This window comes from Mastacembelus armatus, chromosome 15, assembly GCF_900324485.2.
Source record: "Mastacembelus armatus chromosome 15, fMasArm1.2, whole genome shotgun sequence".
Lineage (NCBI taxonomy): Eukaryota > Metazoa > Chordata > Actinopteri > Synbranchiformes > Mastacembelidae > Mastacembelus > Mastacembelus armatus.
Genome location: NC_046647.1, coordinates 13693491 through 13712994, shown reverse-complemented (window position 1 = coordinate 13712994; position 19504 = coordinate 13693491). Strand labels below are relative to the sequence as shown.

General features: G+C 39.6%; 1 protein-coding gene across 3 annotated transcripts; it reads right to left on the bottom strand.

Annotated features, from left to right (window-relative positions):
• Nucleotides 1-3089: 3089 nt before the first annotated feature.
• On the bottom strand, nt 3090-19504 carry wapla (WAPL cohesin release factor a). 3 transcript variants are annotated; one of them, XM_026309205.1, is made up of 21 exons: nt 19246-19504; nt 18224-18637; nt 17956-18039; nt 17328-17874; nt 16425-16732; nt 16130-16260; nt 14982-15077; nt 14285-14446; nt 13472-13608; nt 12467-12578; nt 11625-11855; nt 10818-10929; nt 9619-9716; nt 9240-9316; nt 8629-8804; nt 8175-8290; nt 7858-8088; nt 6898-7099; nt 5797-5885; nt 5607-5702; nt 3090-5045 (listed from the first exon to the last, which is right to left on the bottom strand). In XM_026309205.1, the coding sequence occupies exons 2-21, from the start codon at nt 18609-18611 to the stop codon at nt 4980-4982; spliced, it is 3459 nt and encodes a 1152-aa protein (XP_026164990.1). In that variant the 5' UTR covers nt 18612-18637; nt 19246-19504; the 3' UTR covers nt 3090-4979. The 3 variants fall into 3 exon arrangements, with proteins under 3 accessions (XP_026164990.1, XP_026164989.1, XP_026164991.1); XM_026309204.1 differs by having other exon boundaries at nt 17328-18039; XM_026309206.1 differs by lacking the exon at nt 17956-18039.

Genomic DNA, 19504 nt, shown 5'->3' with positions numbered 1-19504 from the left:
CACATTACCTCCAGCCGTAATGTATACATACAGATGGACAGATGTAAACACACACACATAAACCTTGCTGACCCCACACAACACTCATCAGCCTCCACAGAAAGAAGGCTGACTGAGCCTGGAGGTGGAGAATAGCAAAAGGCAAAGGCAATGTGAGGTAGTAATGCTACCACTCTGCTCTGCTCCTCATCTGGCTCGCCTGTGGACAAAGCCCAAGCGTTAAGAGTGCAGGTCACGCACACCCAGGAATACAGATGGGCTGGTGAGTCTTTCTGCCCTGCCACTCAGTGATTTAAGGGGTGAAATTAAACAAGAGGAGCTACCTGCACGTTTATGAGCAGGGAGGGACGTGTGCACTGGCTTTGTTTTGTTAGATTATCAAGGTATTTATGACAGCGTGTGTACATGTTTGACGTGGTGCATGTGTACCCACCGCTTTTGCTTTTGTTCACTGCTTTTATGGGGAGGTGTTTGCAGATCTGTGTGTATTTTTTCTTACGCCTGGCTAACCATGTGTGTACCTGCGAGTGTGTACTCATGCGAGTAAACAAGACACCAGTGAAAGCATCCATTTAGGGCGCACGGAACAGTGTGCTGTGGCAGCAGAATAGGACAGCACCGGTGGACAAACTGTTTGTAAAAATCCTTTGTAGTAAAAGCAAAATAATGCAAGGCTTGTCCACAAATCAGCGAGTGCCTGCTCTATCACTGTGCTCCAGTGTGGTGAAGTGCAAAGTTCTTCATTCAGTTGACAGTGTGATGCTCAGGGTTGGTCAAGGTTCTCCTGCAGCCTCAAGATAATATGCTGAGTTCAGCTTCACTGTTTACCCTCTTACTTATTCTGTCTTGACGTAAAAATTGAGGAGCAGGAGTGGGGGAATAAAGAGTTGGTTTGTGGTTTTAACCGCAGTGATGGAAAGTAAGTTAATACACTGAACAACTAAACAGCCGAACGCTGTTCTCCAGAAAAGAGGAGAGCTACATGTGTTTGAGTGTTGTGCCATAATGCTGCTGTCACTGGGACTTATAATTCACTTGTTACATTTCAGAGGTAAATGTTTTTCTTCAATACATTTATCTGACAGCTGTATTTTAGAAGTATGGTTTAAAATTATGGCAAATGATTAGCTCATAACAATGTAATAAATTAGTTTAATTAGACCCACCACTAAAAGTTATTGTATTAGTACTTACAGGTTAATGCATCATTAATCCTTATGTAACAGCACCAAATTCACAACATGAAACAGTCCCCACAAATGCACATTTCATCTTTTATTTATTTCCACTAATGTTTTTAAAAGCTGCTTTTCTAAATACCTAAAATGGTTCAGTTTTCCTCATAAAAGGGGCAGGGTGGGTGGCTGGGTATTCTTGAAATCTTCACTGACCTGACTGTCATCAGCAAGACGTTCTGCATATTTAAGAGACGAATGGTTCTACACATTCCCATCTGTGTTCCACGTGTTGCTACTGGGGCAGTAAGATGTTTTCGTGGGGTGACAGCTTGATTTAAATGTGCTGAAAAGGGGTGTTGATGGTCAGCAAACTAAGTATTGAGCCTCTTAATAAATGTTTCACAACTTTCCGGGGCGTGCACAAATGTGCGTGCACATGACTGCATCAGAGAGACGAGGCTGTTTATCTCTACCAAGACAGTAGAGTTCTTAAAGCTTGAGGGCAAATCAGTAGGCAACACCACTGATGAGGAGTTGCTTGTGTGTGGACATGTGTGTGCGAGTACATAAAAATATGCGGGGGTGGGTGCACTTCACTTCAGATGACCAACCGCTTTGGTCAGAGGCTGAGTACTCACACCACCTAGTGGCATTATGTCCTTGTATTATTTTGCCTTGAAAAGAAATGGCCTGAAGAAAAGACTAAATATTTACACCTGTAGACAAATCACACATTCAGCCTTTCTATTCTCTACAAAGCAAGAGAGATAAAACATCAAACAGGATTAAAAGATAATGGTGGCTGGAGTAAGACAGAAAAAATTAAAAACAGTGTGCATAAAGAGGAAAGGTGCTGCTGAAAAGCCAAACAAGCCAGGGCAAAGTGTGGACAGAGTAAGATGGGCAGGGGGAGGAAAAAAAAAAAAAAAAGGATGCTGAGAAGCTGAAAAATTCAGTTGTCGTTCTCCCCCTTAGGGTGCAGTGTCACTGGGATGCTTTTGATTGAGAGGTGGGAAGACTTCAATCCCCTGTGCTCTGCGTCTTTCTCCTTATTCTTCCTTCTCCTCTGCATTCCCTTATGTGAAGGAGATCCTGCTAGCCTCATTAACCTAAGGGAAACATTGGATTTTCCCTCCTTATGTTTACGCTCATCTACTTCTTTGCCACAGATAACCACAGGCCTGTGTCTGCCTTTGAATTTGAACAACTGAAGAACTCCATATGTGGCTGTGTGCAACATATGGAGGTGGATGAAACGCAGAGGTGCGTGTCACCTACATGAAAGTTTCCTGCTCCTTGGAATTTGAATGTATAATACAACCCAGGCCTAATGATTTATTTGCACGGTGTGCGACAAACATAAACACATAATTGCAGGTTATTGCACAGTTTACTAAACTTGTATGTCTTGTCACTTCCTGGCCTTTCAGATTTAGAGCCTGCATTTGTTCCAGCTTGTTGAATCGTGGTTGACACATCTGTCGCCTGTTGCTGGATAGTATTTCACTACACTACACAGGCTCCTGGCTAGCAACCGCAGCAAGAATCCTTTGTTTCAATTATGCAGCAGTCAGTCAATCTGGCTATGTCCACACACTGTCACCACAGAGTGCTGTTAAATGTACCGGCTACACTCGCTTAGGACTCTCACTCCATCCCAGCCACTTTGTCAGAGGTAAAAATCAAACAGGAGGCTTTGCGCACACACACACACACTTTCACTTCTAGTCTTGTAGGCAGAAACAAGCTAGATAAAGTTAAGTTATATGCATCAGTGCTAAAAGGAAACATCACTCCTGAATTCACCTCCTGTTGCTCTGAATGAATAGAGTAAACTTAAAATCTAGAAATGAGAGAAGGCATTCCTGTTGTTCAAAAAAACTCAAGGAAGAAAGCACATAAGGAGCATACTGAAAGTAGCAACTTTTTTCATTTTGAGATACAACTATTTACATATAACCAAAGACAATGTCCTTGAAACGGGTACAAATAATTTTTTTCCTCTTACGATTTTTGTTTTACGAAATGACAACTCAGAAATATTGTATAAAATAAAAATATCAGCTTCAGGGAAAAAAGTAGTCTAAGCATTTTAAATGTCCATTACCCCACTATGTACAGGTGTATTTACATTCTAAAATTCCATTCAGACCAGAATTTGCAAAGTAATAAACAGTAAACAGTTGCAGTTGTGTTCACTGCAGCCCTAAAAACCAGATAAAACTAATCTGCTTATACAGTTATGGCTGTTTAAATCAGTGATCATACATATGAGCAGTACTAGACAGAGGCAATACGAAGGTTCAGGTGTATCATCACAGGTAAAATGACACCACAAAATAAATAAATGGGAGCTTTATGCATGTTGTCCAATGCAGACACATCATGATACACTGAGTAAAAAGGGCTGGACATAGAGAAACAGAGCTTTCAGGAAATTCTCCACATCCATGAACATGAGCAGAAAAATGACTTAACCTATTTAAATGCAGCAAGTTTTGCTGAAATTCATGTGACTTAAAATCAAAACAGCAAATACAGCAAAAGTCAGGTCATCGTATGCACTATGTGCAGCCTCTGTCACATAATGAAATATAAGGTGAAACGTCAGACACAAGTGGCATTTTACTAGGTAAAAACTTTGCATTTACAAAAGGACGAGAAAGCGTTAAATTAAATATGTAAAAAAAAATTAACTTCATTACAAATTCAAAAGGAAGCACAACAATCCATCTTTCAGTAAATCATCAAATCTGTCATAATTCTGAGTTTACATGAATAGTCTACATACTGTTGAATTAACTGTAATTTAAATAATCTAAGTAACTAAAATATGACCAAACTGATAATGGGTAAGAAGCAAACTCCAAATTTATAATAGTGTCATTTTCAGGTGCCATTATCAGTCAACTAAACGACATCCTATCGGTCACCATGTCACACAGTCCTGAATTCTTTGTAATTCATCAATGGGGGTGGGGAAAAATGCCCTCAAGGTAAAAAGGAAAATCTAAAAACATACTGTAAAATATGTGCCTTGCTAACTGGCATAGTTTACAGAATTAACAGGCACAATGAGAACATAAAAATCTAATTTAAAAAATACTCCTCCCCTTAAACCTGCAACGGCAAACATGTAAGTAAACGGATGTGTGCATTCAAAAATCATTCCGCGCAAGTTTAAACATATAGATGTCACTGTAACATCTGTGAAAATGACTATTTTTCATGCTAATCAATGATTTCACCCTTGGCTCTTACATGGAGAAGCCGCGATTAAAACGTAATCATCCATAAAATTTGATTCAGAGGTACATACTCCAGATAAGTGGCCGGACAGAAGACTGTGCCTCAGTGACCTGTTACTGTCAAACATTTTTGGGAAGTTTTAAGGCCCACTTTAAGGTCTTCATATTTTGACATTCCATTGTGTATTTAGAAACTTGAGCCTAGTCTCTGACTAATTCCCAGTTACCTGAGGATGAATTTTTCCAAGTTTATCTGGAGCCAACTGTGGCATTAGTTGAGTGGAACGAGAGGAATTTGCATGTCTGTCAGTTAACAGGGCTTTGGTTCAGACTGTGAGAATGAAACTTTTGTATGTTTACACACACGTCCGTGTATACCTTTACCGGTGAGAATTCTGTGTTCACAGCACTGGGAGACCAGGTTAAATCAAGGTGCTGCTGCTGCTGCTGAGATTCCAATGACACCTTGTAGCTCCTGTTGGGTAAGGGCACAGAGCAGCCTGGGATCCCTTTAATGTGCATTCCGAATGCGAGTTCCCTGTCTGGCTGCTTGTTAACAGTGCTCCAGGTATTCAATCACTCGTGAGATGGACTTCTGCCCTGTGGTGCCCATTGCACACTGGGTGGAAATTGGGGAGTAAGAAAAGCAAAAAAAAAAAAAAAAATAGGAGTATGAGGATGGTACCATGTAGTTCTGTGAGATCTTGAGACATTTGAGTTTCTGTCTGCTTGAAAAAGCCATATTTATGAAACAGATGGTTCATAGCTTCAGTTTTGACAAGATGAGTCAGGTTAAAAGCTGCTGCAGAACCCACATCTATAACTGTTATAGTCTATAACTGACTATAACTGTTCAGCTTAATGTTAATGCCTGAATTATTTTTAAAATACCGTTATATCACTACTTGAATTGTGCTGCTTGGACACACAAGTCACTGAAATTATTAATGTAACTGATAAAAAATTACTGATCACATTTTGTGGTATAATGGTACATTACTACCACAATATTTTATAAAAGCTAAGTGCCACTAAAGCTGTACATATGATAGAGGGCATTATTTCACCAATCAAAGCAACTGAAATTGAGGAAAGAAAAGTGCAAAAGCTCCAATTATTTGCAGCTACAGAGGGATGTGGTAAAGAACAGAATCACTGCTTCTCAAAAAGTTATACTCACAGTGAGGTTCATGAAACTCAAGAACTTTTTCAGCATTTCTGTCATGATGGAGAAATCCCCTTTAGGCAGATGCTCTCTCACAGTAGTCACATTTATCTAAGAAGAGAAAAGTGGGTGAGCAATGAAATGACTAACTTTGAGTAGCAAAAGGCATTTCCAATCATATTGTGTGTGTGCCTGATAATCTCACCTGGCTGCCCTGGCAGAGGCAGCCCAGCAGCAGAGCGGTGTAGGAGGCAACAATACTGTCCTCCATATGCTTGCCTGCATGCTGCAGAGCTACAGCAAACACAAGGGAGAAAGAAAAAGATTTACCATTACAATTATATACATTGCTGGGTTTTTTTTTGTTTTGTTTTTTTTGAATGGAAGGTTTCAAATTCATGGAAAGAACTTTTAAATATATACAAATTTCAGTTGCAAACATCACGGTGAGAAGGAATTTATAGCTGAAATTCACTACTCAATTACCCAACACTCCATAGTGACTAAAAGGTTCAAACAGAGCTATTGAGAGTGGAATAAGGCCTAATTATGCTTAGGAATAGCAAAAAAGTATAAAACAGGGACTAACCATGTGAAATACTGCAGTACATAACCTGTCGTAGACATAATGACAACCTGGGTGATAAGCTGTTGACATGACTGATTTTTACAGCCAATTTAAATTACACAAGTAAATGTCTGTATACTTCTCTCATTAGCATTCAAGAAGTTAAATATGACAAATAATTAACACAATTTGTGCAACATCAGTGGCTGCAATTGAATGAGGTTCCCTGGTGCCGTGTTCTGCCAAAGACTCAAGAGATCAAGTGGGTATTAGAGCTGCAACAAATGATTATTTTCATTACACATTAATCTGCTGATTATGTTCCCGATTAACCCATTGGTCCATATAATGTGAAATGTCAGTTGAAAAACTAACTGTTTGGTAAATTTTGTACGAAAAAAAAAAAAACTGGTTCTTCAACATAGGATCTGATGTATTTTCTCTAATCAGTTTGTCTGTGCTTTAGATGTTGTATACACTCTAAAGGACATGTAACCCAGTCGTACACTTATTTTGAGGACCTAAACAAAAGGCACCATTCCACTCCCTCCAATTGCATGTTTTTGTTTCTCCAACCCTTATTCTAATTAGAAATGTTTAAAAAAAATAATTTAAAAAAAAAAAAAAAGATAGCTACGCCACTTTTTATCCACAATATGATTTTAGCCAAAGCTAAAACCAGCTGCTCTTATATGCACACAATTGAGATTAAAAAAAAAACAAAAAACAAATGTCTACCTTTATTTAGGTCCAACTCTTCATCCTCCTCCTCTTTTTTCTCAGTCTGGCTGTCGTTGGTTTCGGCTGCCACCCACTGGATCTCTCCTGACGTCTCCTGCCACTCGCCACTTTGGTCCAGTGCCGGCTTGGGCGCCTCGCTGATGAGGTCGTCAGTCTTCGCTTCAGCCAGGATGGCAGCACGCTCCCTCTCCAGGAAGAGCTAGGGATTTAGACAGAAATAAACACAAATGAACTGAACTCCAAACATAAACTTTAACCAAGGCCAAGTTCAACTTCAGGTTTTTAATAATTCAAAAAGAAATAAAGGAATAACAGCTAAGCACGATAGCCAGTGTATTTCTTGATGGCAAGGTCAGCCAACTGGGAATGTCAAATTCCAAAACAAGCCTTTAAGTGTTTATAGTGAAAAGTAAATTCTAAAGTTAATCTAATTTATTTTCAAAGGTTCTTTTCAGGGTTTCAGAAAACTTTTCACTAATGAGTCAACTGGGCAAAGAGTTTGGTGAAAGTAAAATCAATAATAAAATGAAACAATAAAATTACATTTTTATCTTGAAATTCAAATTGACAAATGAGTTTGCATTGATTTTCACTTGCTTATTACTTAAGTCTTCAAAGTGTCAAACATTAAAAATATATACAACTTCAGACTTTACAATGGATTTAAAGCACATAACTTCTCCATTTACTTAAAATGCACAAGGGGTACAGTACTGGAGGAAAATCTAAAAATCTAAAATGATGATACAGCAGTATAGCGTCATCCATATTTATCTCATTGTGATGTCTGGCTGATAACATACATACCCTGTCTTCTTTGAATAGTAAAAACATAAATTTTTCCTCACAGCTGCTCATTCACTGCTGTTACTGGTCGCATCCTGACTTCAAAACAAACAAACAAAGGTGGGGAAAAAAACCCTCTCCTGTAGCCCAAAGTTCAGGCACAATTCCTACCTTCACCAGGGCAGCCAAAGCACCAGAGGGTTTTGGCTTGTCAGCCCCATCTCCCTGAGTCTCAGCTGTGCTTGGAGGAGCTGTCTCTCCCGTCGTGTCTGACTGGATTGGGTCAGCAGGCTGCATTAGGCTGTCTTCCAGACAGGTGTCGTCGACATTGTACTCCATGTCCACCAGACAGTGGCGGTTTCTGGAGCTGTACTCGACAAGATTAATTAGCAGACCCAGACCCTGGGAAACACAACAGAATGCACAAATAAGACACACACAGGTAAACCATTTTTAACAATAAAGTGTTGTGTTTCAGAGCATCTTACCAGTACTCGCACATCAAAGCGCTGCTCCTGGGGGATGTAGCGTGGGACGCGAAGGACACAATTCAGAGCAGTTGCTATTAGCTGATCCTGTTCACCTGTCTTAGTGCTTCCCCATTCTGCAAATGAATATATTATATAATTCATACTAGCAAAGAATTCCCTGCTAAGCACCACAAAATCTAAAGGTAGACCAACTAGGTCTGTGTGATGTGGTTGAGGTCTATACCAATATTTTACATAAGATTCCAAACACATGTGAAAATGACATAAATTAACTTATGTTTAAAGAAATGAACTGTGCATTATGCATCATCACGTGTTAGAGCATAATCAATAATAATTTATATTGAATACCAGCTCCTAATATCCAGAAATGTCTGATAAGAGCAATAAATACAGAGCAAAGGCAAGAAAAAAGCAAAGGCCAAACATATGAAACTGTAATTGAGGATACCATTGTCATGGGTAAGGTTGAGCAGCACTCCAATGACAGCCCTCATGCAGTCCTCCACTGCCTTGCCCACATTACTATAACTGCAGTGGGGCAATGTTGCACCCGACAATGACAGAGAGCTGTTGTTTAATGCTCTGCTGTACCGCTGGATCATATCCTCACAGTACCGCAAAGCTCTGTGGAAAGTAAGAGAAACATATTCATGAGAAACAAAAAAGAGTAAAGGCAGAATTGAGAGGACAATTAAAATAAAGCTGACTGTTATTGGGTATAATGAACTGTTAATCCAAGCTCAGTGATCAAAGATAAGATCCAGCTTTGCCAATAACTGCCATTATTGCAGGTTAGAAATTGTCATAGGTGCCTATGCTACAAACTGTAATAATAAGGGAGCTCACTTGCATGGGATTCTTTTTTTTTTTTTATACCTATAATCTATCCTACATTATATATTCCATTGCTTCAGTAAGGTGAAAAGACCCATAATTCCCCTGAGAACAATTTTTATTATGATTTGCACAGTGGTGTTAAAGTACAAAGGTAAGCTGAACAAACTGTTGTCGCAACAGTCAGTGAACTCTGTATGTGCCTGAGTTGTATCTGGTACTCACCTGGCAGAGGAGACAATGAGTTGTGAGTCTTTATAGGCAATCAAGTAACCCTGGTTTTCTGGGTTCTGTACTGTCACCTGTTGGCACAAGATGAAAGAAAAATAAAATCAATAGAGGGGCAAGTACAGTGAACAGCTAGAAATGGAGACAAGAAACAGAAAATGAAGGGAAACACCTTAGGGTCAGACTTTAGATCAATGACATTTTATAAGCAGGAAAACTGTAAAAGAGATGTTGTTTTCAATAAATCCTTCCATCAAGTAACAATAAAACTTACCAGCCAATTCACAGCTCTTAGTACGCAATTACTCTTGTCCTTTAGTGTCACTCCGGTATAACTTTGGTGAAAGAAAACCCAATTTAACAGAGCAGTACTTACACTTTCAAGCACTCTCAGACACCTCTCAGCCCCCCATAAAGATGCTACGAGGTTCTCCTTGTCATCCTCTTGGCTTAGGTTCTGCACACATTCTTTCACTGTGGCAACACAACACACACAAGGCACCACTGTTACACACCCTGAAAGCTACATGAAAGTCAACCACTGTGACACTCAACCTTAGAAAATCTTTGAGCATCAGTTTTAAATTGTCCACTTATGTGCTTTAACAGAAGTACAACAGAACTCCACCTGCCAACCTTTAAGGAGAAAACCAATTAGTGCTGCATGACGTGCAAATTGTCTACCCAGTGAAAATCATGTTATTACCACATGGCCAAAAAGATTACTTACAAAAGTAACAGACTAAAACTTGATATATGAGCTGCCTTGAGTCACACCCATGTGAAGTAAATAATCACACCGTATGTGAATTTGCCACAGTTCAAGCAAACTGTCCTTACTCAAAATAGCTAACCAACTCTGGATATCACCAAACAAATATAGAAATCACATCCACACAAGGAACAGGCTGAAACAAGATTCTGTGACCCAAACTCTTTTTGTTTACTGAAGAGTGATCACCTCTAGCTACCAGCACAACCAAATCTACCCACCGACAGTCTGTAGATTCTACTTTATTCACTCGCTGCCTGCCAGGGAGCTAATGCTTGCCAACAGCTATCTGCAGATAACAGGCTAATGTTATGTCAGCACAAAACAGTGCAGATGAATTAGTGAGCAGACTTTCAGTTTCTGCCCTGTCTGTACTCAAACAGATAATTAAAGTGGATGCCCATACTTAGTTTAAGCATCTGCTACTCACAGTCCCTATATAGCTCTACAGAACAGCATTTTTTTTTTAAATATGCACAATAATGCTACTCTTGGGAGTGGTGATGATTTTTTTTTTTGTTTGTTTTACTCTAGCTCAACAGTTTAGCATATTACATCCTAAAAACAAAATAGGTGCAGAGTCATTTAGTCATTTTGCATTTGTCAAGAAAAAAAATCCAGGAAATGTTGATAATTTAACCCTTACAGTTTTATATACAAGTGAGATGCAGCAGTGTTTCTCACTTTATGAATGTACAAAAGCTTTAAGCTCCAATGATAAATTCCAAAAAGCAACATTGACCCTATATAGCTCTGAACTGAACTGGGATCAGGAATCAGTGCCAGTATCCAGCCATACCTACCTTTGTCTACGATGTGGTCCAAACCTCCTAAGAGCCGCAGTTCCTCTTTGAACCAATCACCAGCTCTTTTGGATGTTAGAGAGAGTAATGTCTCCATGGCAAGATGGCCCGTCTGAAACAGAAAAAACAAGATGAACATCTGCAATATCCTCACACTATTGTTACAAATGTGTATATACTTGTTAATTTATGATTACGCTTTCCCCCCACTGGGTAACCTCAAGTCAGACATTCTGATGATGCCACCCTGGATGCCTATATAAGTTGCTTGTTTGACAACTAGTGTTCTATCTTGCTGATAAAGAATATAAAACACCATATGTGAAAAGTGCCATCAATGTAATATAAAATGTAGACAAAGAATCTAATGCATTTATAGGATCAGTTCATTTGCGACACTAAAAATATAGGTGTAGTTGAACAGTATAATCCTCATCAGAACACCTACCACACTTCACACTAATTTCCACACTGATTATTACTTTTGTTATTAAAACTATTATGTTCAACGATCAAAACTACTAGAATAAGCATATCTATATGAGGCCATTGATTTGTAAGAATATATCCTTCACAAACAGCTGTTCAGTAAATTGTTTAATACATCTTTAAAACTGTGAAAAGTACAACTGACAGGCGGCTTTTCAGTTTAAAAACAATTTCAGTGAAGCTTCCTAAGTATGAAGTTATGTTTATCTTGTTAAATAATAAACAAAAAGAATCTTTTAGAAAAACTTGTAAAGTGGTTAATTAAGGTGCATTCCAGACTTTTTGTTATATTTATTGAATTATTTAGGAAAAACCCACCGTTATGTTTTCCAAGTCAAGGTGCTTGTTGTGCACAGTCTCACACAATTTCCTGATCTTCTCCTTGACCTTCGCCACCTCCTTTGCAGTGAGCTGATCCTGGTGGGCTGAGTAGTCCTGATCCAGCTCCAGCAGCTTGATCATTAGCTCCAGACATGCCCGGTCCAGATCCATGTTAAGACGATCCCGACTCAGAATGTACATCAGGGCAGCCGTGCACAGAGCAAGGTTCTGAGAGAATGAGAAAACACGGCTTTTACAAAGGTGTGTTAAGCATACAAAAGGTAAGACAAAGTAGTCAACAGTCTGAACACCTTTGCCTAGTGGGAAAAATCTGATTGTGCCCAGTGTCCACTATCAGTAGTATTATCCAAGTAAAAAAAAAAAAAGAAAAAGAAAATGAATGCTAAAGAAATACAGACAATTTAGCAACACAGACAGACTAACAACACCAGCCTGCATATCAGAAAAAAAACAATATCAGCCCAAGGCAATCGACATGTAAAATAGAAGGTAACTATTTTGTGAAAATACAAAACAGTATTATAAGAAAAATATATTAACACACATGCAGGAAGAGTTTCCGTATTTCTACATTGTCTAACTCTCGGGTCTACCTGCACATGTGTGTTATTCAATAGCTAAACACAGAAGGTAAATTTCATGGTTTTAACTCCTTGATTCAAGGCTTTGAAATTGAACCTACAGTGAACTACTTTTTGCCAAAATAAAGAGGAAAAAGGCAATTGTAAAGACATAGCAAACACCATTTGTCATCTCCTTCAAATAATTTACACAAAGTGAACCTGGAGAAACAAGTAACAGAAAAGACTTTTACTGACCGGGTGTTGTGGAGCATCACTGAGTATTTTGAAGACCTGAGCCACTTTCCCTCTCGCCCGCAGGTGCATCCTGAAGCTGGGCATGGCACACCGTGTGGCCAGGCTAATTATACTGATGAAGTGAGAGAGTTAGAGGAAAAAAAAAGGAAGTGTTACAGAATTGATATGTCCAATAGTCATGATTGAGTGATAAAAACTAAGACGAGCGTAGCTAAATGTAAAACACTCCAAGTCCAAACCAGTATCACCATTTGTGATTCCCATGTGCAAAACATTTTGCTTTGCATTTCACGCTTTCATTTTGTTGTTTCACCTTCCTCCTGCTGCATGCCGTAAGACTGAAAACCATCATAAACGAGGCTGGACTCCCTGCAGCTTTTTCTGAAACCAAGGTTGTCTCCCCTGAGTGAATTCCATTTTCACAGCACAATGCCTGTATGCTTTATCAGACTACAGAAAAACACCTTTTATCTCAGCATATATATTACCCCACCAGACAGCAAATAAAAGTGAGATGAAGAAACACAGAGGGAAGCATAATATAGGTACACAGACTCTCGTTAGGGCTTATTTAGCTATTTTGATTCCAAAAATAACTTTGATTTTTAGTATTTCTTTTGAATATATGGTCAAATAAAACAAAAATCATATTAAAACAATAATGACAAAGATGAATGGTGAATGTGAAGAAAACATTTACATTCACAGCGATTGTGTTAAATGTACTTAATTTGTATACTTACCCCCTGCAGCTCTCTAACAGCACACTAATTGTTATTGTTTTGTTTAATTAAGGATTGTTGCACAAATTATAAAGCTCTGAAGTAAAGCAGATTTCCCTCTGGTTAATTTATAAATACTAGATGAAGTGAGCATATGTTAACTGAAAGGTGACTGTATTAATACAAATGCATACAAATCCACACTATGAATGTGCCTCTGGAAAAAGTGCAAAGAATACATGTCCACTGAGTGCCACACAGACATCTGAGCTTTTTCACTTACCTAAGGCATCTTGTGTTGAGTGGCTGACTGCTCTTCAGCCCTGTCTCCAGGTACTCAAAGTCATCTGTGAACTCTTGGTTCTCTCCAAACTCCACCACATCATTGAAGTGCTTCACATGTTGCACCACCGTGTACAGCTGGTGAAAGGGGAATGGGCTTAATTACAGAGAATGGGATAGCAGTGCATTTATCTAGAAATACAATCAACTTGCACAAGCACACACACAGAAAGACAGTGAGAGAAATGGTCTCATTGTTCCTGGCAACAGCTGACTGTGCTAATACCCCTCATCAATAATAGCTCAGCATGTAGAGTTAGGGCCTGACCAGCAGTTGACTCAGTATGTTTCCAGTATCAACAGTCATGGTGCGCTCAGCATGACACAGGAGAGAGGACCTGAGATTAAAACACCAGTGTCTAGTGACAGCTTAACTGAATCCATTTTACCTCAGGGGAACTGTGTCTAAAAGCCTGATCTGGGGCCAAAAGGCTCATCTGTAAATGACACAAACTGTAGGGAAGTTTAAATTAACAGCAACATTTATCACTACTACCTCCAACCCACAGTGTGGTTGAAATAAACAACAGTGAGCTTGACATGCATCAAATGAATATCAGCCTTTCACTGTTTTCTCCGCATTTAACTGGTAAAAGAGATTTAGCCAAGTATGAAAAAGACATTAATTCATAACAGCATGCAAACCATTATAGTAAAAAACTGAACACAAAAAACAAGCTGCCAAAGCCAGAGTGCCTCCACAATCTGTTCCACAGCAGACATCTAAAAACACCTCAGTGTCCTCTGGACTCACCTCTTTGTCCTCCTTCCTGCATTTGAGTGCTGTGACAATATCCTGGTTGGGTCGTGTGGGGATGGTCTCTGACTTAATGACTTTGGGCGGTGGTGGAGGGGCTTTGAACAAGCCATCATCTTTATGGGAGTTGCTGTCCTTGCTGCTGCTCGATAAAACGGCCTGAGGAGGAAAGAGGCGGAGAAACTGGGCTCATACCAAAGCAACAAAATCTGTTTAATGACATGTCCACAAGATTTACCACAGCTGAATAGTCTGTTAAACACACAAGTCTTTAATAAGTGTTGTTAACAGATGTCAGATGAGGTAGCACAAAGTTAACAACAACTTTTAAATCCCAGTTGCCAGACTCTGATTAGCTTGTCTCTTAAACATTTATTTCCATGGGGGGAATTCATTGCAGAATATACAAGTAAACCCAGGCCAATTGTATGGGAAATAACTCCATATGAACAGAAAGAGACTAATTAGAGCAATTAATACAGAACCACTGACTAAAGAGACCAATAAACAATATCCTGGATTGTAGGCAGTAGGGGTTGGGAAACCAAAATATGCTACTAGTTATTACCATTTGCATGATTCCCTATGATATTGTTGGGCTGTGTTGTGCAGTAAAATGACAACTTTTACCATCTCAAATTCAGATCAATAAGGCCAAACAATACCAAAAACCACTAGGAGATTAATACCTTACCGGGGCAGTTTGTGATCGAGAAAGTGGAGGTACAGGAATCTCTTCAGGCTCTGGTTGGTTCCAGTGGCGCGCGTTGTACACAGCTTTTGCAGGTGACTGAAATACCATCAGAATTTAAGGATTAGTTAGCTAAAGCTTACAACAAAGCACTAAAAGCACTGTAACGCCTACAAAACATGACAAAAAATATATATAGAGAAAAAACTTCTACGTAAATCTCCATAAAGCATCCTAGCACAGAGCTTAAGATATTGTGAATTAGGACAACTGAACATAAATACTGCATACTGCAATCATGACAATAAACTGAGACAACAGCAGCCTCAGTGGGGAGGACAACAGTCCCCAAGGAACACAAAACATTTTCTGAAAACGACACATTGCGCGCCTCAATTATATACTACAAAGACATTGTTCAAAGCTTTGTTTATGATGTGGAAAAAGTAAACACAAAGGATTAAGAAGACAGACCACAAATAACCCAAAGCCACTGCAAAACATGATTCAAATAACATGAGCAAATGCGGGTATTACACAAATCAAAGCTGAACTATTCCAATAAATATGGGCCTGACCCACTGTAGAAGATGTGCAATGAACACACATTTATCCTATTCATGTGAGACTGCTGTCAGATGAATCCCTAAGCATCACCACTCAAAAGCTTCAAGTGTGCAACTGTAATTCTACTACACATTACTGCTGAATCAAAGACTTACATAAAATGACAATCAAATAAACTTAGGATGCTTTCCTGACTTGTTCTATTTTTCTCTGATGCTCTACTCTACCGTCATATCAAACTATTTTTAGACAAGGTGGGTAATCTGTTACATAACTGTCATTTAAGCATCAACAGCAGTAAAAGAATTGTCTGTTCAAAGTCAAGCAGTGTTATACCCCAACTTCAAATGTGGACATAAACGCAGGTTAGATAACACACCTTGACCCTTTCAGATTGATTGCAGACTCCTGTAAAAAGGGCATTGATCTGAAAAAGTTGAGGTTCCTACCGGGTCGGTTTCACCATTTATAATTACAGATCAAGGTGTCTACCAGGCAATTACTTAAAAAACCTGGTGCATAAAAAAAAAAAGCCAAAATTTACAGATGAAAAAAACAACACAATTTAGAGCATGCTTATATACCTTTTTGGGACCACTGAAAATCTTTTTAAGTCTACTGCCAATGTCCTTGGACTTCTCACTTGGCTTTCCTGAACGTCCTTTCTGCCCCTCGGTGCCACCAGGACTGGAGTCATCAGAGAATTCAAAAGCATCTGTTGGAGAAACCACATTCTTAGAATATATATCAGTATGTAAACTGACCAAACATTAAATGCACTAGATTAACCAAGCTCTCACAAGTTCTCCAGAACTGCAGATCATGCTACAAATATTTCTCACACCAAATAATTTTTTGTCTCCGTAATACAAAGGTCACCTGTATTGCTGCTGGCCTGGCTGTCCTGAGAGTCACTGGTATGAGGACTGTCCACACTGGAGCTCAGAGCAGCCAAAGCTACAGCAGCCTTCTTTGCCTTCTTTTCTTTGGCCTGAGAGCTCTCATCGTCGCTGTCACTCTCACTCAGGTCATCAAAGCCGAAGTACTTGATCTTGTAACTACTCTTTCCTGCCATACCACCTTCTGAACCCTCCTCGCCCTCCTGATCCTCTTTGTCCTCAAAGCCAAAGAACTCTAGTTTGGTCTCCGTCTTAGTCTTCTTGGTCTTTGTCTGAGTGGGTCTGAACCTAGAAAGATAAAGTGAGAGGATCTGTTTTTATATGATGTAACTGATATTGTTTTTACTGAGGCTATGGTGCTCAAACCTTTGCACAGTGAACTTAAAACTTCAAAGTCAGGCAAGAGTTGAGAAAGACGACAATTTTAGTATTTAAAAACCACTAAAACGTGACGCATAATTGACCACAAATGCCACATATACTGACAGTGTCTCCAGACAACTGACCTAGACAGTGTCTGAAATCAAGAACACAAATTTGAAAAAACTATTAAGCAGTAACTTTGAATTCAGCAGGAGTTGAAGTAAATGAAAACCTTTAGAACAGCCTTGCAGTACCACATGTAATTAAACATATTATGACATTTTGTCATGTGCAACAATGCCACACAAGATAGCATGCAATTTCAGACTTACAAATTCTCTTTCATACAATTCAGTTGCACCACTGGTAGTTAAAGGCAGGTTTTCAGAATACAATGTTCACTATGGCTGGTTCATGTTGTTATTGTGTGAATATGACTATCATCTATGATGTAAAGATTTTCAAGGCTGCTTTTAAGTAATTAAATCCACAATAGTTTAAGACACAAACAAAGACAAACCTGGTAGGTTTGGCTGGTGCAGCATCAGATTTCTTCTTCATCTGACCTGCTTCTCCAAGGTCAGCAGGGGTAGCTGGGGTGACCAGTTCATCAATGCTCCGCTCCATTGAGTCCTGGATGGTGACATTGCACACTGACAGACAGGACGGATGAAGAACTGTGTAGTCCCGTACCCGTCCACCTCCCCTGCCTGCAGGCTTGGCTGCTGTTTTAGCACTGGCAGCAGTATTACTTGCACTAGCAGAAAGGACACTGTTAGGTTTATCTTGAGCTCTCGATGTTTCACTGGGTTTGTTGCTGTCTTCAGTATATTCAAAGGGCATTTTGTTAGGTCGGCTGGGCCTCTGGTATTTCTTGCAGTTAGAGGCCCTTAGGGTGAATGGGGAAGGGGGAATGTTGTCTACTGGTTCTGGTGGAGGCTCTGTTGGAGGGTCCAGCTCTGCACTTTTCATCTCTTCTGATGATAGCCCATCATAAGACAAAGAGGCCTCAAAGTCTCTGCTACCACCAGGATCATCAATGGACAGTTGAAGGGGAGCGTCCATATCTGGAGAAGAAGAGAAGAGCTTGCAGGATGCAGAGGGATTGAGATCATCAGAAGGGTCTGTGTCTGAGAAAGAGGCCACACCTGCAAGATTTTGGTTACTATCTGATATACTTTTGTACCAGGGCTGGATATTTTTAACAACCTTCTGTTCCAACGTTTGCTTGCCTGTGAATGGAGAACAAAATTATACTCACAAAAACATTACAGATGCAGATGGCTAACAAACACCATCAATGAAATAAACAGGTAGAGTTGAACAAACAACAAAATAAACCTCTGATGTGACATAAAGCAATTAGGTGTGTATATAAAAGCACACTATTCAAGTCTGTATGTATTGATTACTTACTTGTGAATGTGGCTTTTGAGCTTGTAGAGCCCTGTGCAGAAGTCATAACAGTGGGTGCCCCACCACCTGTCACTGCAGTCGTTTTTTTCAGGTCCCCCTCACTGACTTTTGACTGGGACACACTGTGAGAGGTTACAGTCTTGGACTCATCATCACTGTCAAAGCCAAATGGGTCTTCTTCACTGTCACTGTCCTCGAGCCTGGGCCTCTTAGGAAGCTCAGAAACATCCGATTTTAACAGAGACCTTTTGGCCCCCAATTGAGCCTTGTAGGTGGTCTCCCCCCATTTGGTGGTAAGTGTTGGCTTTTTATTGGAGAAAACCTCTTCAAATTTCGAATTTGCCTCCCCTCCCTTGCGGTTGTACGTTTTACCAAATCTGGATGTCATATTGGTTGCTTTATGTTACATATTCCCTGTGAAAAAAGGCAGAACATTCAACATTAAAATAACATTGCAAATCACATCTCATGTAAGTAACGTCAGCCAACACAAAGCTCAACTGACGCGTGTCTGAAAGTGATGTTTAACTCCGACATTTTAGAATAAACCAAATATAAAACGTGTCACAATCATAGGGGCATGTCCAAGTTACCTGGCATTAGCTCACAGATCAGGCTATGTGTCAACTATTAGCATGGCTAGCTAAAGCGGCACAGCTTTCGATTAACATTGTCGGTCGCATAACAATAAATTAATCTATGGAGATTTATACTTCAGACTTTCGTAAAAGTTGAGCTTACTTATTTCACCAAACACAATAGTTGACTAACCACCGCATATTAACTCTAGTTAGACCTGCTCCTGCTTGTAAAGTTACTATAAAGTTAGCCGTTAGCCTTTAGCCTCAAAACTGCTAACTATGCTAGTCCCATGTTTACATTCCACACTTAGCCAACTGTCTCAATAACCGGAAAGCTTGCGTTTTAAATATGATAACTTAACTCGACTTGTACATTTAGATAAAAAGGTTAATGTTTTTAAACCGTCGTGAGTACGTAGGAAAAGCAACAAACACTGTTACCTTTCAACTCCAGCGACTAGCTAACCGTGTTTTTTAGCCAGCCGGCCTGATCGCACAGTCGCGCACAAATCAAGCGGGTAAAGTCCGTTCAGCGCTGCAGAAACAACACCAGAAACACCGCGATAACTCAAGTATGTCCCCACGGCAATGCTGGCTACCAGAAAAAAACGTCCTAGAAGAACCCGTTGTTAATATGGTTTAAACAGAGCGGATAACCCGGACTTTTTGCATTTTGTAGTGCTACTGTCAGCCATTAAAA